The 25070-nt window shown below is 42.7% G+C and overlaps 1 protein-coding gene across 1 annotated transcript in view; it reads right to left on the bottom strand.

Annotated features, from left to right (window-relative positions):
• The window catches only part of HELZ (helicase with zinc finger), a 3197037-nt gene that overhangs the window by 2837467 nt on the left and 334500 nt on the right, over window positions 1-25070 (bottom strand). Inside the window, exon 4 of the mRNA XM_044085095.1 lies at window positions 11307-11414. Coding sequence (XP_043941030.1) covers window positions 11307-11414 — 108 coding nt within the window. The remainder of the gene's footprint in view (window positions 1-11306; window positions 11415-25070) is intronic.

The raw sequence follows: 25070 nt of genomic DNA, 5'->3' as shown, positions 1-25070 counted from the left end.
GTAATTAGGTCTTCAGCCATTTTGATCATCTGTTTTTAGGCATAGAGGCCTGTGCACTTGACTCATGCATCGTTTTTTTAGTTTTAGAAGTTGCTTTTGTCTTTGGTTTTGCAGCCGTTGCTGGTTTGATATAAAAATGTTGGTCTGAATACACCCTCAGAAGCCGGTGCCTGCTCAGCGACTCCGGACCCATCCTAGGGAGATACATCCGTGGGTCCAATATTTTGAGTGCCTCGTGGCATGCCGGACTCCACATGGGTGTTGGTAGGGGCCTGCGACTCGAAAGTAGCGGGTTTCAGGGGATGGGAAAGTGCCTCACTGAGTACCGGTGAACCAACAACTGGCTTAGGAGAAACTTAGTCATTGATTTTGGACCTCGACTGTCTCTCTCTGTCCTTTTCTTTGCACTTTTTATTTACTCTGGTAGTCTGATTGCTATCTGACGACATTTCTGGGTAGCTAAATCTGTTTCCAAAATACTTTGAGGCAAAAATATACAGACGCTTAATAGTGCGTTGGTTAAATGTAGCACAAAACCGACAGCCAGGCACGTTGTGATCAGGGCCTAGGCAAGGAATACAGTATAAATGGAAATACTTATGAGATATTTGCTTCCCACAAGTAATACAATTAACTTTTTCTGACATCGGTATGGAGCAAGAAAAAAAGTTTCCCCAACGGAGTACTTCGCTTTAGTGAAGACTTCGGTTCTGAAACTTAAACTCGAATATTTCAGGAGTCAGCCGACCGGCACTTGCAAAATGCTTCTGCTTTGGGCACCGCGCGGCAAGAAAGACTAAAGAAAATGGCGTTGGCTGCTTGTTTTATACCCCTGATGACCTGACGTCATGGAAGAGGAGACAGCAACCGACGCAGGACCCAAAACTTTGGAATTCAGGCCGACTGAGGGCAACCTGCCAGCAGATTACCCAAATGTAATGACTGCAACAGTGAAACACGAAGATCATCATAACGGGAGCTCTCTTTGTCCTTAGGAGGGGATGAGACCTCCATCGCAGAAATGGCCTCTGAGAAGGGAGACTTGAGTAACCCCTTCAGAATAAATTTATTTTTGTGCTCATTAAGAGTGCGTTGACTGAAACTTTGACAAATATTACATGGAGGCTGCACCGAAAGGTGGGCCACTCCCAAACAGTATACAGAGTCATCATGCAAGTCACTGTTGGGTAACTTGCCCTTACAAGAAGTACAATGCTTGAAGCCAGAGGTACCCTTCTTATCTGACATTTTAATAGAAAGGACACCACAACTAACTGTATAATCCAATAATAATGAAGTCACTCAGTTCAAAAATCACAAGAAATCGAGAGGAAAAAGCAATATTACAACACACTGTATATGAGAAGAAAGGGAAACACCTGAATAGAGATGAAAGCTAACAGGTTAAGCAAGAGAAAGCAATACCAGCTATGGTATTGAAGAAATATCACAAGGGTAAGGGAAAAGGCTGTACCAACAATGGTACTAAAGTTTATCAATGGTAACAACGGGTAGAGTGGAGAACATAAGGTTAGATCGAAGAAAAGACACTAGAAATACTAAAGGTCTAGTAAAATATGAAGATATCCAACAACTTTTACACAAGTATCAGAAAAGATTTTACTTAGCTGAGAGCTCAGCTGAAACGCGGCTTTACGGCTATGTGGCAAACGAGATCTGAGGTAACTGAGAAGGGCATTCTGGGCAGAGACTTAGCTCAAGAGTTTTTTTGGCTAGCACGAGCTTGGTAATAGGCAGAGTCTGTTCAGAGGGCTCAGAACTAAACCCATCAGTGATGAATGGAAATAAGATTATCAGATGGTTGGTTTGGACTCCCACACCATGAAATACCCTTGTTTAATGACAGAGAACCCAAGAGTCCTGGGTATTCTGTTTCCAAGCAGGAAGGGGCTGGGAGATAGGGTATAGCTGGAATTAAGACCTGGGAGTCACAGACAACCAGGTCTGGGTTGAAATGACTGCTTTTGAGCAGGTGTAGAGGGAGAAGACCTTGAAGGGGTCTGCTTCCTGGAATCTTTTTTTCCTTTTGGAGGACGTGTGTTTAGAAGGCCTTCTCATAAAAGTTGTTCTGGTCGGGTAGTTCCTCTGGAAATGGGGAACAAGAGACAGAAAAATGTGCTTGAGGTCCTGAAGTTCATTGCCCTTCACCTGAAGGGCCTTAAAGAACTCTGCCATGGCCGAACCAAACAAGGCATTGTTATCCAAGGGTGCGAGAGTGAGTGAGTGAGCGAGCGAGCTTCAAAAGACTGAATACCAGAAAATCGAATACAAAAATCAGAGATGCCAAATCTTCACATCATCAAACTCCCGGAACAGTGAAAACAAACCCTGGGAAAAGAACCAACTGACCACCAGGACAACAAACAACGATGCAAGAAAACCCTCCAACCCCCCATACCCCAGAATGTGGGTGGCTTTCCCCCACCACACTCCCACTAACTAAATATACCAACTCAGAGATCGCACTACACTGAGGAAATGGCAAAGTTCACCATGGTGGCCAAGGGGTACTTTTCCTGGGTTAGTTTTCACTGTTCCGGGAGTTTGATGTTTTGATGATTCGAAGATATATATATATATATATATATATATATATATATATATATATATATATAGATATAGATATAGATATATATATATATGTGTGTGTGTTGCAATTGCTATGCAAACCTATATGATCTGATGGGGAAGTCTTTCAGCTCACATTTACCTATCAGGTTGACAGCTGCACTAACATTCATTGTCTGGCCTACACTGAAACAAAAACTAAAATATGGTGAGGTGACAGTACTCAGTCCGTTTTCCTTATGTGATCTTTGTTTTTCAGCCTGTACTTATCTTTCAGTTTTTCCTCTGCACTGATCACATGAAGGTTTATATGTTAGCCATAGTAATGTCATCTCAACCCCCCTCCCCCCAAACTCTGCCAAGCATATATGGCTCCTGATCCAAAAAGGATGGGCACCCTGGTCCAAGTTAGACAAACTCCTGTCACAACTAGCATTCAATATGTTTATAACTTCTCTTGCTTTCTCCACTAAACACCCAAGTTACTCTATGCCATTTCAAAGGCTAATCCTGATCCTCATGCTTTTCTTGTTACTCTTCTGATTTCACTTTTCTAGTTGTAAAATGTACATCTCAACATGATGGAGTTTTGTGACCAGGTTGTATTACCTTCGTGATTCACTGTTGGTTGCACTTGTTACATTTATATTACTATTTAAAATGTAATCCAGGTTTAGCCTACACTTGGTTATGCTGTAAACATAGCTCTATCCTAGTAACCAAAACGTAGCATAACTATGCACAAACCTGACAAACTGAGACAAATCGAGTAAAAACCAGGAGGAACATTTCGAGAACACACATTAACCAACATAAGCAACACCTCAAAAGCCTACACAATGATAGTGGATACACATGAGAAGGAAATTACTACTAACAAGCTTTCATTAAATACAGCTACAGAAAAATAGAAAAGGGTTAGCTTTAACCCAGGAAGCAGCTAAGTAAAATAATCTGTATACAATAATCACCAAGAGCACAAAGGATTGCACAAGCTGGTATCATTAGCCTGAGGGCATCTGAAGGTGCAGTTTTCAAGTGAAAAATGGGATCTGCAAAGTAGTGGATGCGAAGTGCATTATGAGTATGAAGGATGGAGTTGTACAGCCTGAAAAAGTCTTAAAGGTGCTACGCGACTGCTCTCTGCAGCTATCAGTTGTACGGTTAAGTTGATGGCCTGGACCATGTAAGATCAGTTTACTCTACTCTCAAATTCTGCTACAAAGTAAAACAGGAAAATGTGACTGCAGAAGATATCTGGAATCTTTATATCAACATCAGAGTAGGCTACATTTGGTCATAGTTTTGCAATTTAAGAACCAGCATGGGATATGAAAAATAAATCAAGAATGAAGGCATAAGTTTCTTCATCCTATGCAAAACGTATGAACTTAATAGTATTAAAGCACAGAATTATAACTTGCTGACTTAAAGTTTGCCAGACACCACTACTTAAACTTCTCCTCAATAGCAACTTAGTTGTTAGCTGTATAATAGGCAGAAAGAAAGATGGAGAGATCAAGAAAATGCACTGCTGAAGTCACACAACCGTGAAACAAGAAGGCTTTATAACTTTCCAAAGAAAAAAAATTACTAATGGGTGCCAGGAGTGGGCATCATGGCCAACTACTGTAATATGGGAAGGTCAGACCATCACATGACATACTACATATCTTACTGGGAGAAGCTGGGAGTCAATAATGAAGTCAAACACAACTTTACAGAAGCTTACGTTGTTAACTGGTACAGTTCCAAGAAACATGATTCTTGCCTTGCTATGTAAAATCCTGAGTCATTTGCAGTAATACGTTTAATACTGGGCAGTAAAACCAAAGAAATGTCAGCTGACACAGGCGAGTGAAAAGTTAATTATAAATTTACAGAAAAACACAGAGGAACTGGTATTATAATGACTGGCACAATTATGGGAGTTGGTCAACTTACTCACCATAATATTCCATCTGAGTTGTTGCTTTTCATTTGTCTTCAAACATGGGAATATGGATCCGGTACAGATCTGACTCTGCCATATTGTCCAGCATTGCATCAGAGCTCCAAGCTCCTCCTCTAGCCAAAATGTCCCTGTCTCCCCTCATCCAACAGATAGAGTTTGCTGCAGACAGTAGCACCCCGACATAACCAAGTGTCTTAACACTCTGGCAGTAGTACTCTGAAAGCACCATAAGGAAGACAAAGGCTTACCAGTGTAGGGGCTATGACTCTTCCATCTGGTCTACCACACAGCCAGGGGGGAAAAGGAGGGAGGGACGGTTAAAGACAAATAAAAAGCACCACCTCAGATGGAAAGTTATGGTAAGTCGTCTTCTTTCAGAATTTCCCAGTTAGGGGTCGCCACAGCGGATCATCTGTCCACTCATGACTGGCAGTGGAGTTTTACGGTGTCGAGTTGCCAGCCCGGCACCCAACCTTCCACAGAAGGCACACACACATGCACACTTAGGGCCAATTTAGAGTGTTCAATCCACCTACTGACTGTCTTTGGGATGTGGGAGGAAACCGGAGCACCAGGAGGAAACCCACGCGACCACGGGGAGGACATGCAGACTCCGCACAGAAGGCACCCCAGCCAAGAATCGAACCAGAGAACCTCTTGCTGTGAGGCGGCAACGCTAACCGCTGCACCACAGTGGCCGCCTATGGTGAGTACATAGCTTTTATACTGAAATTGTTTTCATTTGATCTTCAACCTGGGGAACAGAGTCCCCAACTTCCAAAAGACCCTGGGAGGTCCTCATGGAAGGATATTCCGGAGCACGGCAGAGCCAAAGGATGCCCTGCCTCTAGACAGGACATCCAACTTATAATGCAAAATAAACATGTGCGATGATGCCCAAATAGCTGCAGAATAAATGTCATCCAAAGAAACCCTAAACCAAAGGGCCGCTGAAGTAGCCACAGACCTGGTCGAATGCACCTTGACTGGACCTGGTGGGGATAAACCCTTTGGCTATGTAAGTCAAAGCCATGCACTGAGAGATTCAACAACAACAAGCAATAGTCACCTTGGACACAGGTATCCCAAAGAAAAACTTAGAAAAGGAAACAAAAAGCTGATCAGACTTACGAAAGGACTTTGCTTTGTTCTATGCAAACAGAAATGTAATTGCCTATAAACATCAAGCAAGTGCAATTTATACTCTCCCTTATTCTGGAAGTTTGGAAATAAAACAGGAAGACTGATGACCTGGTTAATGTTAGATTCTGAAGCCACTGTCAGAAGAAAAGAAGGGTTCATCCATAAGGAAACCCTGTCTTTATGAAACACCATATAAGGGGGCTTGACAGCTAAGGCCTGAATCTCCAACACTCTTTTAGCTGAGGTAATAGCATCCAGAAAAGCCGTCTTCCAAGACAGGAATTGTAAATCCACTGTAGCTGCTGGTTCAAAGGGGGAAGTAAGCAAAGCTTGTAGAATTAGAGTAAGATCCCAAGGGGGCGTAGGGTCCTTGACTTGACTGGAGGCCTAAGTAAAAAGCTACCTTTCAAAAAGACTTTACAAAGCTTGGAAGAAGCCAAACTGTCTCCAATATGAAAACTGGAGACAGCTGCCAGCTGAACCTTTACTGTAGAAAAAACTGGCACCCTGATGAAAGCTATCTGCCAGAAACTTTAAAATGTTAGGGACTGGAGCAATAAAGGTGTCCAAATCATGCTGAGATGCCCATATCTAGACGTGTTTCCACTTACTGGAATAAATCTTCCTGGTGGACGACTTGTGAGCCACTACCAAAATCTTTTTAACTGCAGAAGACAGCCTGGGAGTCCTAGCTATCACTAGAACTGGAGCAGCCAAGCCGTAAGCTTCAGACTGACCAGATCTGGGTGTGGGATCCCGGAGAGGTGCGAAATCAGATCTGGAACCAGATCTAATGTCCAAGGAGGACACACTGCAAGAGACCACACAGAGGAGAACCAAACTTGGCAAGGCCAGAAAGGGGCAATGAAGACCACTAAGCTCCATAGCCGTTGAGCTTTCTGCATTAATTTCAGGATCGGAGGATAAGTATACAGAAGACAGGAGGGCCAAGCATGAACTAGAATGTCTCTAGGGGACTTCCCCAGAGGGTTCCGAGCAAAAAACTCACTGCACTTTGCAATGGAAGGAGAGGCAAAGAGATCACAGCAAAGTCAACCCCCACTTTAGAAAGACCTGTTCTGCTACTTGAAGGATTCAGAGACCACTCGTAAGGCATCAGAATAGATCTGCTGAGCCTGTCCGCCATAATGTTGGACCTCCCCGGAATGAGTGTTGCCACCAGAAAACGGCCGGTGGAGATCACCCATTCCCACAATCTCATGGCTTCGCGACAAAAGGGATAAGACCTGGTTCCCCCCATTTGTTGATGTACAAGACTACAGACATGTCTGTCTAGATGGCAATCGTCCCTTAGGGGAGATGGGCATGAAGAGCTTGCAACGCTAGTAGCACTGCCCTCATCTTCAGAACACTTATATGCAGATGGGTCTCCAGGGAGGACAACGTGCCTTGGACTGTCCTTCCCATGCAATGTCCACCCATACCCACCCAAGTAGGGTGGTGTCTGTGGTCATCGGGGTGGGAAAAATAAATAGGTGACCCAGAAGGAGGTCTGAAGCCACCAGAAAAGTGAATCCCTGCAGGCCCAAGATAAACCAGATGAGATAACGGCAGATCTAGCAAGGACCACTGGACCACTAGGGTCCACTGGAAAACCCTCATATGAAGACTAGCCGTGGGGATTGGGTCTATATTATAAGATCGATGTTTGAAAACATTGAACATATGGTCGACACTATATGGTCGATGTCTTCAAACATCGACCTTATAAAAAGGCAAAAAAAAAGAAAAAAGTACCCTAATGGGTTTAAGCAGGGGGGCAAGCGCCCCTGCACCCCCCACACCCCCAGTTGCTTAAATATACCAACTCCGAAACCACACTACATTGCTGTAAACGGAAATTTCCCATTACGGAGATTTCCGTTTATACGCTCGAGATTCTGAGCGTTCGATATTTTTATGTCGACAATGCCAGATTCGACATTGTTGGCTTTCGAGAATATAATACAGACCCTGAGGATCAGAGTGATCGTGGCCGCCATGGACCCTAATGCCTGAATAACTGACTCCACAGGGGGATACTGGGTCTGAACAATGTGCAACACGTTTGAGTGACTGAAGTCTGTTCAGAGTTAGAAAAATCTTGCACTGAGTGGTATCTAACCAAGACCCAATGAAGTCAAGAACTTGAACCGGATCCAATAGGGACTTAAAATTTATGGTTATGCCCAGCTGGTGGGCCGTCTGGAGAAGGAGATCCCTGGCTTGACAAAGGATGCCTGGAGGGAGCGGAAATGAACCAATCATCCAGGTAGGGGAACACCTGGAACCCCTGCAGCCGGTGAGCAGCTACCACTGCCATCTATTTGGTGACCACCATGGGGGCGGTGGCGAGACCAAAGGGTAGCGTTATGAACTGGTAATGATTGGCCCCAGCCGGAAGTGGAAGAGCCTCCAAGAGCACCTGTCCATTCTGATGCGACAGTACGCATCCTAGAGGTCCACTGAGCACATACAGTCGTTTCTCTGCAGGAAGGGCAGAATGGATTAGAGTGTGAACATCTGGAATTTTGTTTTGGCAACTGACAGGTTTAGCGTTGAAAGATCTAGGATGGGTCTTAAGTCCCCCCGGTCTTCTTTGGCACTTAAAAAATCTGGAATAGCTGCCTGATCTAGACAGGTCTGGGGGGACGGGCTGGCTGACTCGTTTTTTGAGCAGCTTAGAGATTTCCACTGCTGCTTCCTCCCATTGCATGGGTAGAACGTCCGGGAGTTGTTTGGGTGGAACTGGCATTTGAATGAAGGGGATTCAGTATCCTCATGATATCATTTGCAACACCCAACGATAGTCTGTGATCAACTCCCAGGCTGTTGGGTGCAGCGACAGACTTGCAGCGAGAGACGTCGCCCGACTGCCTCCAGAGACGAGGAGTCTGTCTACCCTTCAGGGTTACTGCTTGGGTTTGTATGGGAAGGAATCCTGAGACACCAAGTTCCTCAGAACCCCCCCCCCGCCTCATCGACGGCGTCTGTCATATCCCCCTCCTCTGGGGGGAGGGCGTGTCCTGATCATCTTGGAAATAGCCCTGAGACTTCTGTAACCACATCTTCTTCACCGCTCTGCTGATTCCGGGAAAAGGATCATTGTGGGGTTGAGAAGTGTATCTAGATGGCAGACACGGTCTTCCTGTCTTTTTCGTTCCGGACCAACGTCTCATACCATTTTTCCAAAAAGGGTGGAACCATCAAAAGGGGCATTTGTAAAAGACACCTTGAAAGGCTCCAAGAACGCACAAAGCTGGAGCCAGGTGTGACACCGGATGGCAACGCCTGTGCCAGCCGTCCTAGAGGCACCTTCGGTAGCATGTGACAGCAGCCTCAAAGATGTTGGAAATGGAAGTGAGGGTGGCCATACGGGAGGAGAACATCTTCTCTTCTGCCGACATGGACCCTGGGCAGACTCCGCAACCTCTATGACCCAGTCCCACTGAAGTCTGATCACATGTGCCATATGTTCAAAGCACGCATGGCAAACGTGGCTGAAGTGTAAACCTGCTTCCCGAAACAGTCCATGGCCAGAGACTCTCGGTCCGGTGGATGGACATGTAGAGCTCTCCTGTGCAAGCTCCTTCTTGGTGACTGACGCAACCAACATGGCATCAACTGGGGACCCCTTGGACCAATGCGACTTGTCAGATGGTGCCCTTAGAATCTTATCAGGGTGCTTGGGGATGGGCTCCACCATGTCGGGTTCCTTACATTCCAGAGATGTAATCAAGTCCATAAGCGGATCCACTGGAGGGGACACCCAGGAGGTGGAAGGTCCTGTGCTAAACACCTCCAGGAACACCAACTCATCTGGGTTGGGTTTTTGGACAGACCACCCCCTACGCTGGCATAGGATTTACATGATGTCACCAAAGGAGACATCACCAAGGGGGAACCCGCCCCCTTCCTCTAAGTCAGTGTCTTCTGTAAGGGACTCCAGCGGTGAGTCCAAGTGCCTCCTTTTACACACGTCTCCGAGGGATCACCTCAGGGTGGGGTCTCTGAGGAAGGCTCGGAAACTTCTGGTCGTTCCCATAGGGAACTCCTTGGGACAGACAGGCAACAGCCTGTCCCTGAGGGGGCAGGACGGTGGAATCTGGACCAGAAAGAGAGGGACCCAGAACAGACTCAGAGGACGATAGCATAAAGGGTCTAGAGGGAGCAGAGAGAACACTCTCCAACATGTCAAAAGCAGAGGGAGAACGAATCCCAGAAGCTAGGAACAAGCCGGATCTGTAACCCTCTGAGTCAACGAGGAGTTGGCGCCGAGACTCCGAGTGGAAGGGCTGACTCGGAAAACCTCGAAGCTGACACCACCCCTTCAGATCCAGCGCCGAGGCTACAACTCCAAAATAGTAAGAGCTGAACCACTCAGGGAAATAGTCAGCTCGACGTACCTGGTATCATCGCTGACCCCTCTATGACGTGAAGCCTCAGATCAAAGGACCCCAAAGCCAAAGGTCAGATCAGAAAAGGAGAAATGGGAAGAAAGGACTACATACTCCCAACCCAGAGGGGTAGGGGGGTAAGGCAAGACTCCAATATGGATCTGGGTCCGGATGAATTTCCACATCATCCTGTCCACCTCGGCTTCAGAAAGACTGTGGGTGGACCAGATGGAGGAAGCCACAGATACAGGCCTGGAAAGGCCCATAAAGGGGATCAACCCTAAGAGACCTCCAGCTCTAAAGAAAAAAGGAACAACCGGAGCTGAGGGGAGCCCGAACTTGAAGCCGGCCAAGACTTAGTCTGGGGCTTGGCTGAGGAAGTGCGATTGGAGGACCATTTCCTAGGCCTATCCCAGTCTTTTTGTTGGTACTTTTCCCTGCCACTGGCCCTCTTGGTGGAGGTTGAGTCCCAGAGGCCAGGTCAGAGGAAGGAGCAGGAGCAGAGGCCTCCCAGGAAGGTGGAAGAAGGAGGTCCTTTAAGATAAACCTGTTCTTCCTTTATCAATGCACAGGAGTTGAAGCCCGTGCAGTTCAAACAGGAAGTGTCTAGGTGTGGGACTCCCAAACAAACACTCAGAGTGTGGCCATCTGAAGGGGGAAGCTTATGGACACACTGTGCATTTCCGAAACCCTGGCTTGGGGGGTCTCTGCCATAACAGACCACACATGCGCACACGCACACACACACACACACACACACACACATACTACAGGGAATAGGGGAAAGGGGAAGGAAGAAAGGAAAGGGTAGGGTATAGAATTAGAGATTAAGGGCTAAACGAGTTAGAAAGGAGGAAGAGGGGGCCAGAAAAAAATTATTAAATTCACTTACCAGGAACTTGGAGCAACAGACCACGATGCTGACTGGACACGCAGCAAACGAGATCTGAGGGAAGGGGGATACTGGCATTATGGGTAGGGGAGGAGCTTGGAGCTTTGACCCGATGCTGGAAAATGCGATAGGGCCAGATCTGTATTCCCACAGGTTGAAGATCAAATGAAAACAACAACTTCGGATTACCAGCTACAAAATTGTTAAAAATGAGGAAGTAAACTGTAAACATAAATGGTTTAAGATTAAAATTTTATGTTTTTAAGATGGAAACATTAACAGCGTGTTAATAAGAATATGTAAAAACAAAATATGCTCTCAGATGTCTTACCTTACAAGTGATACTAAACGACCAGGTCTGGCAAGACTTTTTTGCCATGACAGTAATGGATAGCTGAGGACTATGCTCCACAGTCACTCCTTCAACATATTCACTAAGCTTTAAAAAAAAAAACAATTACTTTCAAACTACATACTTAAATTCAAAGAGAAGTCACTAGGTTCTTTAAGGACAAATCTTACAAAACAGAGTCAACAGTTTATGCACAACAGCAATCATGAAAAAGTAGAGTTGGGTAAGTTGAACTTACCATAAAGTACAGTTGTGTACCTACCATAAATGTAGATGTTCGAGTGTATTCACTGTTGCAGTCATTACAATTGGGTTATCCTGCTGGCAGGCTACCCGCAGTCAGCCTGAATTCTAAAGTCTAGGTCCGGCGTCGGTTGCTGTCGCCTCTTCCCTGACGTCAGTGTGCCAGGGATATAAAAGATGCAGCTGACGACATTTTCTTCAGTTTTTCTTGCCCCAGATGTCAGGTGCCCCAAAATTGGTAGGCTAATTTATGCCAATAAGCATGCATGCACATAAAACAACTTTTCCTTCATCTACAAGCAAATACACCACCTAGGTTGTACAGGATAGAGAAGTACAGATAAATTCCAGCACAGAAAAGGGGGAATGGAGGGAGAGTAACCTGGACTGCAACAGTGAATACACTCGAACATCTACATTTATGGTAGGTACACAACTGTACTATGTTCATAGTGTTTCACTGTTGCAGTCATTACAATTGGGTTGAATCCCAAAGCTACGGTTGGGAGGCTGGAGCTAAATAGGATTAGGAGAGGCTATAAGGCCCTGCAGAACTGTAGTGGCAAAGCCTGCCCTGGATTTACAGTAGAGAGGTAAGTGGTAGTGCTTTGAAAAGGTATGCACTGAACTCCAGGTTGCAGCCTCTAACATGTCTTTGGTTGGTACTCCTCTAAGAAAGGCTGCTGAAGTGGCTGCTGCTCTGGCTGAGTGTGGCCTAGTGTCCTTAGGCACTGATTTGCCATGCTGTGAATAGCAGAAACGAATGCAATGGCCTATCCACTTAGAAATAGTCTGTTTAGAGATAGGCTTTCCTTGTGATGATGCAGCATATGCCACTAGGAGTTGATCAGTCTTTCTGAAAGCTTTAGTTCTGTCCAAGTAGAAGCGTAGCTGTCTGTGAATGTCCAAGGAATGCAGAATTCTCTCATCCTTATTCTGTGGGTTTGGATAAAAAGTAGGCAAATGAATTGTTTGGTTAAGGGCCACACTGGACACAACCTTGGGCATAAATGTAGGGTTTGCCCTCAGCAAAACCCTGCCTGGATGGAAAATGATAAACGGTTCCGCAGCCATGAGTGCTTGAAACGCAGACTCTTCTAGCAGAGGTTATTTCTAGGAGCAGAGCTGTTTTCCAGGATAAGAATTTTATGTCAGCTGCAGAGGGTGGCTCAAACAGAGGTAGTGTGAGTTTTTCCAAGACAGAGTTGAGGTCCCATGCAGGTATTGGTGCTCTCCTTGGAGGTCTTAAGTTTTTGGCCCCTCTGAGGTACTGCCTTAGTAAGGGGTGTGAAAAAATAGGTGGTTCTGTATTGTAATGAGCTGAAATGGCAGAAGCATGAATTTTAATTGATGAAAAGGAAAGGCCTTTATCCAGCATCTCAGTTAAGTATTGTAAAATCTGATGAATATTTGGAACAATCGTGTCAATGCCTTGTGCTTGGTTCCAAGCACAGAATCTCTTCCATTTGTCTGCATAAGATTTTCTGGTGCTAGGCCTCCTGGCCTCCAAAAAAACATCCATCACTGCTTTAGAGAGAGGTGTGTCTTGAGAGGCTATATTATCTGCCATGCCGCCAGGTTTAAGATTTTGAGGTGGCTGTACAGTATCTGACTGTCTTGTTGGGTCAATAAGTGAAGCATTTGAGGTAATGTCCAGGCTGGGCAGTGAGACAAGTTCTTTAGGATTGGGTACCAGTGCTGACGGGGCCAATCTGGGGCAATCAGTATAATTTTTGGTTTCTCTTGTCTGACCTTGAGGAGTACTTTGGGGAGGAGAGGCAGAGGAGGAAAGGCATATACTGTTAGATTTTTCCAAATGAAAGAGAGTGCATCCACTTTCCATGCCTGCTTGTGATAAGTCCTTGTGCAGAATCTTTGTAGATGGTAGTTGTGAGGGGAGGCAAATAGGTCTATGTCCGGACATCCCCAGGTCCTTGTTATCATGCTGAAGACTTGTGGATCAGTTTCCACTCATGGGGATCCATGAGGTTTCTGCTTAGTTCGTCTGCCAGAGTATTTTTCCTTCCTGGCAGGAATTGTGCTTGCAGATGTACTTGGTAAGTCAATGCTGTGTGCCACAAGTTCATGGCTAGCCTGCAGAGGGCGTAGGAATGCGTGCCTCCCTGCTTATGTACCACATGACTGTAGTATTGTCCGTCCGTCATTAGTAGTTGTCCTGGCTGAAGTTGATACTTGAAGGCTGTTAATGCATTCTGAACAGCTAGTATCTCTTTTTGATTGATATGTAGATGCATCTGACTTGCGGACCATGTGCCCTGAATACATTTTCCTGCCATATGGGGCCCCCAGGTGTAATCTGATGCATCTGTTGTCAAAGTCTGCCTGGCTGTGGGTAAGGTGAATGGCTGTCCCGTGTTGCGGTGACAGGCTATTGCCCACCATCGAAACTCCTGTTGCAGGCAGGGAATGAGGGTAATTACTGTTTCCAGGCTGTGGCCATGTTGAGTCCAAACACTTATTAGGTACCACTGAAGTTTCCTCATATGCAGTCTTGCATATGGAATTAGGAGAATGCAGGATGCCATGAAACCAAAGGCCTGCAGAATTTTTCTTGCAGATAACTGGGTCTTTGTTGCCAACATTTTGAAATAAGTAGTCAGTTGTCTGTGTTTGTCTGGCGTGAGATAAGCCATCTGTGCAGTTGTATTTAAGCTTGCACCCAGGAATATTATCTCTTGAGAGGGTACGAGTTTTGATTTCTTTTCGTTTACTGTGTACCCTAGACTTGTCAGTAATCTTTTTACAAACGCCAGATGCTGTAGTAGAATGTCCTTGTTCTCCGCTTGAATAAGGCAGTCGTCCAAGTAAGGATATATTTGTATTTCTCTGTCTGCAAAATGCAATTGCTGGTGCCAGGCACTTTGTGAAGACCCTGGGCGCAGTAGATAAGCCAAAGGGCAGTGGAGAGAATTGGTAGTGTATTGAGCCAGATTTGAATCTGAGGTATCTTCTGCACATGTGTCTGATTGGGACATGAAGGTATGCATCTTTTAGATCTAAAGTCACAAGCCAAGCCTTCTTGCCCAACATGGGCAGAAGCTGCTGTAGAGTCAACATCTTGAATTTTGGAATATCCAGATATGTATTTAGAATAGATAGGTCCAGTATAGGTCTCCAGGCTACGTCTTTTCTGGGTACCAAGAACAGTCTTGAATAGAATCCTTGACCCTGGTCTTGTTTTGGTACTTGTTGAATGGCCCTCATGTCCATGAGGGATGAAACTTGTTTTTGCACCTCTGCCCATTGATTGTGTGGCAGATCTGGCATACCGTTTTGCCTTGGCAGGGTGTGAAAATGGAACCTGTAGCCTTGTGTAACTATATTTAGAACTCATTTGTCCTGGGTGATCCTGTGCCAATTTTGTGAAAAAAATGCTAGTTTTCCTCCCAAAGGGGCTGCCAAAAGATAAGTGCTTGGTGCTGGAAGTGGGAAGTCATTGAGACTGTTTTCTGTATGGCTGTGATTTTTCATCTCCGCTTTTGGAGGTAGAAGCACCCCATTGTTTAGGCCTGTATGAGCCTTGGGGCTGTGATCTGCCTCTGGGGCGTCTGATTCTGCCTCTTTGTGGTCTATCTGACACTGGAAAGGACCAGTTCTTTGTAGGCCAATTCCTGCTAAATCTGGGAGGCTGCACCTGCAAGAAATCCTTGACTGTTTGCATAGATTTAGCTTTGTCCTCCATTTTCTTCAACACCTCTTCTGCTTTAGCACCAAACAAAGTATCATGCTGTAAAGGAGCATCTAATAATTTTGCTTTAACATGATCCGGCAAATTCTGTTCTTTTAACCAAGCATGCCTCCTAATGACAGACCCAGTAACAGTGGCGCTGCAGGAGGCCTCAAGAGAATCAAAACCACATTGCAAAGTATGCTTTCCAACTTGTTCAGCTGCATGCAATAAATCCTGCATTTCTTTATTATCTGCACATTCTGTACTTGCTGGCATTTTCTGTTTAAGCAAAGACATAAGATATTGCTGATACTTAAGCATATGAAATTGGCAATTTAAGGCTCTTACAGCCAAGGTAGCAGAGGTATAAATCTTTTTGCCCCACCTGTCCAGGGCTCTAGAATCCCTATCAGAGGGGATTGGGTTTTTTGCAGTAGAAGCCTTGACCCCCTTGGGACCCTGAGAGATGGTTTCAGGGTCTGCTGCAGGGTTCTTAGAGAAATTTATGTGAATCAGGAACCCTGTAGTATCTGCCTGGCTTAACCGGAGCTGGTGGTAAAGAGTCTGGAGAAAAACTGGACTCCGAAAATACATCTACAATATCTAAAACAGGTGGAATAGCTAGGGGCCTGTGCTGGGGCAATAAAAGGAAATCTCTGAGCCTTTTCTTGGATTCTGAGTAGTCTTGGCTCTCCCAGTGAAAATGCTCCCTCATAGTATGTAGTGTTTCCCCAAAAGAATAATCCTCAGGAGGAGAGGCTGAAGGAATATATTATTCAGCATCAGAATCCTCATAGGGAAGAATAGAGTAATCTTGTTCAGAGGAGGAATCGGAGGAAATGGAAACCTGGTCTGAAGATTCATATTCTAACTCTTGCCTAGGCCTCTCTTCAGGAGGGGGATGGGAACCCCTGATCTAAGTTATAAGGTCTTCGGCTATTTTAAAAATCTGTTTTTTAGGCATGGAGGCCTGTCCAGGTGAATGCTGCACTTGTTTCTTTGTCTTTAGAGCTGCTTTTGTCATGTCTTTATAGCTGAAGTAGGTTTGACATACAACTGTGTAGGCCTGAAAACACCCTCAGAAGCCAATACCTGCTCAGCGGCTCCGGACCCATCTGAGGGAATGATTTCCGAGTGTCCAATACCTTGAGTTTCCAGAGGCCCAGTCAGCTCCACATGGGAGTTGGAAGCAGCCTGTGGCTCTGAGGTAGCGGGCGTCAAGGGCTGCGAAAGCGCCTCACTGAAAACCAGTGAACTGGCGACACGCCTACAAGAAGCCTCATCGGTTTTGGATCTCGGATGCCTATCCTTTTCTTTTCGTTTTTTGTTAACTCCGGTAGTCGGCTGATCCGATGGCATTATATAATTAAATCTTCTGCCAAAGTAATGAAATGCAAAATCGTACAGACGTTTAATAGTGTGTTGGTTAAATCTGGCACAAAACCGACAACTAGCAACGTTATGGTCAGGGCCTAGGCAAGGAATACAATAAGTGAAAATCCTTATGAGGCATTTGCTTCCCACAACAAATACAGTTATTAACTTTTTCTGACATCGGTCTGGAGCAAGAAAAAGTTTTCACATGAAGACTTCAGAACTGAAATTCGAATTTGAAAACTTCAGGAGTTGGCCGACCGGCACTTGCGAACTGCTTTTGCTTCGGGCACCGCGCGGCAAGAAAGATTGAAGAAAATGGCGTCGGCTGCATCTTTTATAACCCTGGTGCACTGACGTCAGGGAAGAGGTGACAGCAACCGACGCCGGACCTAGACTTTGGAATTCAGGCCGACTGCGGGTAGCCTGCCAGCAGGATAACCCAATTGTAATAACTGCAACAGTGAAGCATGATGAACATCAGTAGAACTTCAAATGATCACTGCAGTAGTAGCCGCTCTCTCCCTCCAGCCCCACTTGCTTTTTGGTGGTTTTTTTATGCCATGGTGTGGACATTTATTTTTTGTTGTTCCTAGCACTGTTTTTTTCAGGGCTAGGCCTCCTTATCTCTGCTGACAGGAAAGCTCTGAAGGACTATGAGCCCAAACTTGTCTTAGTCCACTCAGCTTGAGATGCTTTATAGTTTGGACACATGGAAGGTGCCCTTAAGCTTTGGAAGCTGTCCGACTGTTAAATCCTTGGCAGGATATAACATTACAGCTAAGGCTACTGCAGCACTGATAAATATTTTGAACATCTAATACTGTGCACACATTTTCATTGTATGTTATACTTTGTCACTGGTGAAAACATGAAGAACTCCGGTACAACCAGGGTTTCAGTTTCAGTTGAAGTTTTAATGTTAAAACATAAGTGCTTTCGCAGAAAAATCTACTTCATCAGATGCTAATAAATACAACTGAAATGTGCTTCTTTTTATACAACGAAACTGGAAACCTTGGTCGTATACGAGTTCTTTTGCGTTATCATTTGCTTTTGGATTTATTTAGAACTCTGTAACGTGCGGGCTGGTGACTGTTTGTTTTTGTGGTTTTACTGGTGAAAACATAACAGCTCAGATAGTGACACATTTAAAAAGGAATAAAAGAAAAAATGCTTATCCAGCTAGCTTTGCTATAAACTGAACAGAAGCATAACTGAAGATCAATTTCAAAATTCCTCATTGTCTGAAAAGATAAAATGGTGCCAGTACTCTATATATATATATATATATATATATATATATATATATATATATATATATATATATATATATATATATATAACTTTTTTCAGCTATAACACAGTTATTCTAAAAGATAAAAATATGGGATGTGGCAAAATTAAAGAACTGCTAAAACATTAAGTGGCAGCACCCAATGTATGCAAAGCATGTGTACCATCACTTGCAAAGTAAAAGAGTGAAGTACAGTTATGCAACAACTAATGAATTAGGACTTCATAATGTACAGCCTTATACAAAAATAGAGGACTAAAAGCAGGCATCAGGTCTGGCCTAGCTACTCACAGAGACTGCCAAAATCAGCAAGTGTGTGTCAAGAAATAAGATGGTACTGCTACCTTTCCTGCAGTTCTTTCCCTGTTGTCAGCCACTATAACTTAAGAATACCATCTTATCAACTGGTTTGTGATAAACTAGCTGTATTTCCCAATACATCATATAACAATAAGACACCATTCGCTGCTTCTCTGCCAACAGGTTTGCCAGTTTACATCTCCTTATAAAGTCCCACTAATAACAGACCTACAACATGCATACAAGCCCAACTTGTCTGCCTATATATTACTACTACTACTACAGTAAGTTTTATATTTCCATATTCCTGCCACAATAATTGTGCTAAACTATCTAATGACTTTTAAATACATTTAGCCAATGGCCAGGCCCGTGGTTACAAAGGGACCTTGGCCACAGTAAACAAATGTAAATAAATAAATAAAAATATGGAGAAGAAAAAAAACTCAAGCCAAGCGTCAATCAAAAGACCAAACCAAAAATGCTTGAAGCACCTTCTACATAAATGTTCCAGCATAACATGTGCTCTCGACATATGCAGCATTTACGAGCTATCATGTCTATAAACATCAGGTCACATGTTTCACAGTATTAATGCATGTATTTGGGAGCAGTACTACTGAGTTTCAGACTAACAAAAATGATGGTCTGGCTGCTCTTGGCATTAAACAAGCTGCAGAAAGCTGCCCGAGTCCTAATGACAGCCAACAATCATTAAATCCATGGTTAGGCTGCTCTTGGCATTAAACAAGCTGCAGAAAGCTGCCCGAGTCCTCCTAATGACAGCCAACAATCATTAAATCCAAGTCTTACAAATATTCAGAAAAAAAATAGAATCTCTGCTGCCTCATTTTCTACAAGCATGGTACTTCCACTTATGCATGTAATTGCATCAAGTACATAAAAAGAACAGTTTTGAAGAGACAAACCCATCTGTGTGCATTCACTCTCTCCTACATTTACAATCCAACTCTAAAGCTGGTAACTACAGTCTTTTGAATGGTATGTCTAAGTCTCCCACCGCCATGAAAGATGAGAGCCAACTTGCTGCAGGTTACGAGGGAGAAACAAGCACTTACGATACAGCTGACAACACATACTTGAAATAAAATGCATTATCTTCAAGGAACACTCAGAAGGTTGCACCATTCAAAAGCAATTAAAAGTAGTGGTTATTTTCCATAGTAAGACACTTCCCACTGAACTAGACATGCAGGAATAAGTTGGAAAATAAACCTGCAACTTAACTGATAATTGAAGGCATTAAGACTACTTTATTAAAAAATAAATTAAATACTTCGTGTGTAATTTCTTCATGTGGAAACTGCATGGAATTGTTGCCTTAGCAAACAAGTAAAATTCACTGCAAGGACAGACTGGCTTTAGATGTTATGTTCAACTTCTAGTGCTCTGTTCAAGGTGTAAGAATACCATATCACTGGACATGCAACTGAAAAATACTGAAGTTATGTGCATATTCACGGTAGAATGACCAATAAATGCCCCATATAAAGATCTTTACAAGCTAAATAACTCTAAAAATGCAATCTGCTAACCACTTGCTTTCTATACCACTTGAAAATAAAAAATGAGCAAGGCAGCGGCCTTTTAGAATTGCTTGACTTATAAAGACATCATATCCATGGTGCACAACTGTACATCCTTACTGTACCACTTCAAGGTTTAAACTGACATCCTAACCCAACCTAGAGAAAGAAGCTATTTTGCAAATTTTATACATTGCATCTTTATCAAAGGCGATGTGAATTTCTGATGTCATTATTCCAAACCGTTTTTCTACAGATATGCCTACCAGAAATAAACGCTTAACAAGTACAAATTTCAGGTCTAATTCAGATGCAGGCTCGAAATAAGTTTGTCTTTCTAGAATGAAACAAACCATGAAAAAATGAGGTCTCTGAATAATGAAAACATGGAGCAATGGACCAAGAAGACAAGGTTTGCCAGAAATGGAAATCTGAATTATGGCCCACTGGAATTATCCGTTATGGTAACTAAGATGTGGGAGATGGAGATAAAAATATATTTTTGGAAGTAAATGCGAGGAGGAGGAGGGGAAAGCATGGAATAGGGAAAGGATTTTGTGAGAGAATTGAGCTACAGTGAAAGGAAGCAATGAGATAGAGTAGCATATTGTCTTTTTTAACACCTTTACTGAATTACCACTTAAGATGAAGGCAAATATATTTATATAAAGAAAACAAACCACGTTAACATGTTCAAAGTTATAAACATTATACTTCATATACATACTTTCATATAATTATCAATCTAACATTACATAAATTGCTCAATTCCTGCCTTCCCTTAAAGCTCACTCCAGGTAATGTTCCAACAAGTTCCATTTCCTTCTATATAGTTTGCTCCTATATCCTGCATATCTGCAAAACAAACAGCATCAGAATTACCCATTCTCAAGACTTAAACTTCGCCTGTCATATCAACAGGACCTGCTGGAGAGACATGTATAACAGACCACACGTTCTCTGGACAGGCTCTCCACTCATGTGAAGCAGAGTTCCTCCCTAAACCAATTCAAGTGTAACTTGGAAAACTGGATGGGGAACAGGAAAATCATCCCTAAATTGGCATGTACATCCCTAATGTTCAGAGGCAGCCTGTAAACAGTTCATCTCCCAGGCCCCTACTTGTAAATGTTTCATCTCCCCAGCCCCTGCTTACACTTCTCGAGGGTACCAAAACGTGTCAGAGATTTGGGGGTGCATGGCCAGACTTGAAAAGGCCCTTGTTGTCATTAGCCTAGTAAACAGCTATGAACCTATAACGATCCAATATCCAATTTCTTTTACTCCATCAAAATATTCACTCCAAGTACAGCTGGTTTAACCATTGATTTTCACTTTCTATTAACTGCTTTTATGGCAACCACCAGAATTAAACTTAAGTCCTTAATATGTCTAGGCAATTTAAATTGTGTATCCCAGCTCAAAAAATAACTTCCTTAATTACACCAATATGCCCATCCAATACTTCTGACAGGTTACTCTCTAGGGAATATTTAAAGTCTGCTAACTCATTACACTCCGAAAACATATATTCTCAGTTACCTCTTCCTTCCCCATCACACCTCCATCATCAGCCAAAGTTCTTTGGAGTCTTTGGGGTATTAAAGTACCTACATAAACACTTCCAAGAAAAGATCCTAAACTTCTAGACTCTGTTGCATATTTCGGAGACATATACAAACCCCCCAATTGCTTTTCTGTGAATTGCTTATCCAATCTCTCTTCCTAATACTTTTCAACCTCCGACTGATTCTTATAGTTATCATCCAATATTTTATTTGCTGTACTAATTACCCCTTTAATAGCAGCTTCTGTTCTAGATTCTAGCAAAAACTCTTAGTGCTGGTCTTTCACTTATGATCCGCCCTTATTTCTTTTTCCTTGCCTACACTCTGATATCTATCCTTAACAGGGAAGGCAATCTCTAGCCTGGAGTCCAAATAAATTATTGGCCTTTTCCCATTCTATTACCTTTGCCTCTCTAATTATTTGCTCCCAATACCTTGGTTTCTTTGCCAGTTTTCTCCAATAAATTCCACCCCCTCCTGCCCATTGTCTGTACTCCTAAGTGCAGTCATCCCTATGGGAAGAATTTCCTTTCTTCATTCCCGTGTTGGCTTAGTTCTTAGAACGCTTTCGGCTACTTTATGAATATAATATACTGCATGGTTATTGTTATTCTCAAGGATCTACACCCAAGCTCCCATTTGTTCCTTGTCTCGAGCCCCCCCCCCCCAATTCTGTCCTCATCTCTTTCCATTCTGAATTATAGCTTTCTCCTTCTGCCATTCTGCCCTCATCCCTTTCCATTCTGAATTATAGCTTTCTCCTTGTACCATGTATAGGAGCCTTAATTGTGCAGCTCTGAAATACCCTTTCAAATCAGGTAATAACAAACCACTTTTCTCTGTTGGAGAGATCAGCTTATCCCACTTGACTCTCGCAGTCTGTCCCACACAGATAACATATTTCAGCTCATTATTAACTGCTATCCACTTCTCCTCTGGTTGATAAAAATATTCCTGACCTGTGTATAAAACTAAAAGGACTAAAACATTTAACTGTTTGTATCTTGCTATTCATAGCTATAAAACAGAACTTCCAATTTCTCAGTTTTTGTATTATCTTTGGTTTAGTCTCTTCCCACATACCCTTAGCTGCTACAACAGGCTCATTTTTAATCCATACTCTTTAGTACTTCATTTTATCATGTCCCCATGAATATGGATGTTATTGAATCAGTTTGTGTATGGGTACATCATTTACAGCTACTCCCTTTGCTTTAGTATCATTAATTTTGCATTCTGAAAAGACTTGAAACTATTTAAAAATATTCCACAACACTGACATGTCCCTTTCTGGTTTTATCAGGTATAAAATATCATCTGCAAATATTTCTCGACTACCATACCAATTACATCCTTAAATTGCCGAGTCCCTTATTTTCTTTGTCAATGGCTGGAAATATAATGCATATAACAAAGGGGAAAGAGGACACCCCTCCCTGGTTCCTCTGCTCAAACAAAAATTATCAGAGAAACCCACCCACTTTAATTTTCGCCTCCAATCCCTCACATATCCTCTTAATCAACCTTATAATTTTATCAGGGAATAGAAATGCTTCCATTGCCCTGCTCATAAAATCCCAGCTTACTCTACTGAATGCTTTTCTTGCATTCTGCTTCCCTCTGGACCATCATTGTTCTGTTAACGTTGTCAGATGTCCTGACTCCCCTCCACAAAAATACACTGATCCATATCCATCAATTCTAGCAACACCTTAGTAATTCTTTTGGCTATTATAGATATAAGCACTTTATAATAAATGGTTTAGAATTGAAATGGGCCTATATGAAACTGTGATCTGAACAGTACTTACCCTTGTTGAGTTTTACAGACACCACCACTTTCTTCCAGGATGCTGGTGCTTCTCTTAAAGTACTGTTAAAACCTTTCAGATATTTATCAGTTTTTTCCCCTCCTAGCTTCCACAGGAATACTATCTATTCCTGGGGACTTTCCTGTAGATTGGTTATACATCACCATTTTTATCTCATCTCCTCATATCCTAACATTTTTATCTTATCTCCTCCTATCCTGTTAGAAATTGAGTCCAATCTACCTCTAATCTTGGCATATTTAATTATTCCATAAACATTTCCATTTGTACCTTTTCTTGATTTCCATATTTCTCTGCTTTACACAAATTTTCATAAAATTCTGAAATATTTCTAAAACCTCTACAGGATCTCGTGATCTTCCCTGTTATAGGCTTCCTAAGCTTGGCAACACTTGCTACTTTTTGTTGCCCAAGTCAGCGTGCTAAATGTTTTTGCGCTCTGAAGTTATCAAAAAACAGTTGCTTAACAACAGTCTTTCTAAACTCATACATATTACTGAAGTTATTGTCTTTCGGCTTTTTCCCAGTAAGGGGTCGCCACAGCGGAATTCCGGTCGGCTAATGATTGGCAGTAGATTGATGTAATCCCTTATTTTTCTGTTCAGCATTCTGCAACTGCTCCTCTTCTTGTTCTGTAACAGTTCCCCCTATTCTGCAATACTTTAACCTTTATCAGTCCCTCCAAATAATTACTCTTACTTAACCATATTTCTCTCTTATTTCCAACTTATTTTAACTCCACTTTAACTTTATCCCACTCCCTAGCTATATTTTCATAAGAAATTTCTATCTTTGCTAATAACTCCCAAACTATTCCATTGCCCAATCCTTAAATTCCTGTCTTTTCAACAGATAGGTGGGAAAGCTCCAGTCTCTCATTTTCATTTCATTACCATGCATTTTTATTTTACTTATTACTGGCACACGGTCTAAAATAGTTACTGAATGTGTTGTATTTCAGAGGAACATGTGCATTTAATTGAAAGTTATGTCCTCTCTAGCCTAGTGCAGTTTTTTTTTTTTTTTTGTATCTCAGGGAAAATACAAATTCACTCCGGACTCCAACTACTGAATTCACATCTTCCATGCCAATTATTTTCATAATTTTTTTCAAAATCTACCCTCTCTGGATATATTTTCCATTCTGAGCCCCCCCCCCCCCTCGATACATTCTCATTGCTGCAAATCAAATTTAGTCCACACCTATAAGTAATATTCCCTGCTGAAAGCTAACTTCTCCCAGAATTTTCTTAAGCTCAATTATAGCAGTTTTAGGTGGAATATAACAAAATGCCAGTGAAATCCTTCTTTGCCAGTAGCCCCTTAGTACTACAAATCTAGCATCATCTTTTTTATCCTCTTCCATCACTATTGTAGCTTCTCTTGCAATTAATAAGCATTCCCCATTTTCCTTTGACCCAGACATTCTGCTGAATAACAATTCTGAAAACCTTTATCAAATTCACATGGGTCAATTCTTCCCAAATGTCTCTCTTGTGGCACAGCTACTTGCACTCTACATTTTTTTAAATATAGTTCAATAGTCTTTCTTTTTGTATAAACCTATAAGATCAATTACATTTAAAGACAATATAGGAAGTGTTGCCATTATGTTAAGAAGCTATTCACACTTATGTGGCACAGTTTTTTTTTAATGTCAAATTCCAACTTTTGTGTTGCACGCATACACTAGTGTTTGACAGGGGGATATTTTATACAGTTGTTTCTTGTCATATTCATTTGAACCTATGTCACAAAACATTTTGTTTTAGTGAAAACCCTCAAAAAAAACCACAGAACACCTCTAAACTTTATTAACTTAATACTAACACACAAAACTGTGTACATCTTCAAATACTGAAGTGCAACCCTCCTCACAGGAACAACTGTC

The sequence above is a fragment of the Protopterus annectens genome, chromosome 10.part0 (genome assembly GCF_019279795.1).
Source record: "Protopterus annectens isolate FY-2018-M chromosome 10.part0, PAN1.0, whole genome shotgun sequence".
NCBI lineage: Eukaryota > Metazoa > Chordata > Ceratodontiformes > Protopteridae > Protopterus > Protopterus annectens.
This window is presented reverse-complemented; position numbering and strand designations above follow the sequence as displayed.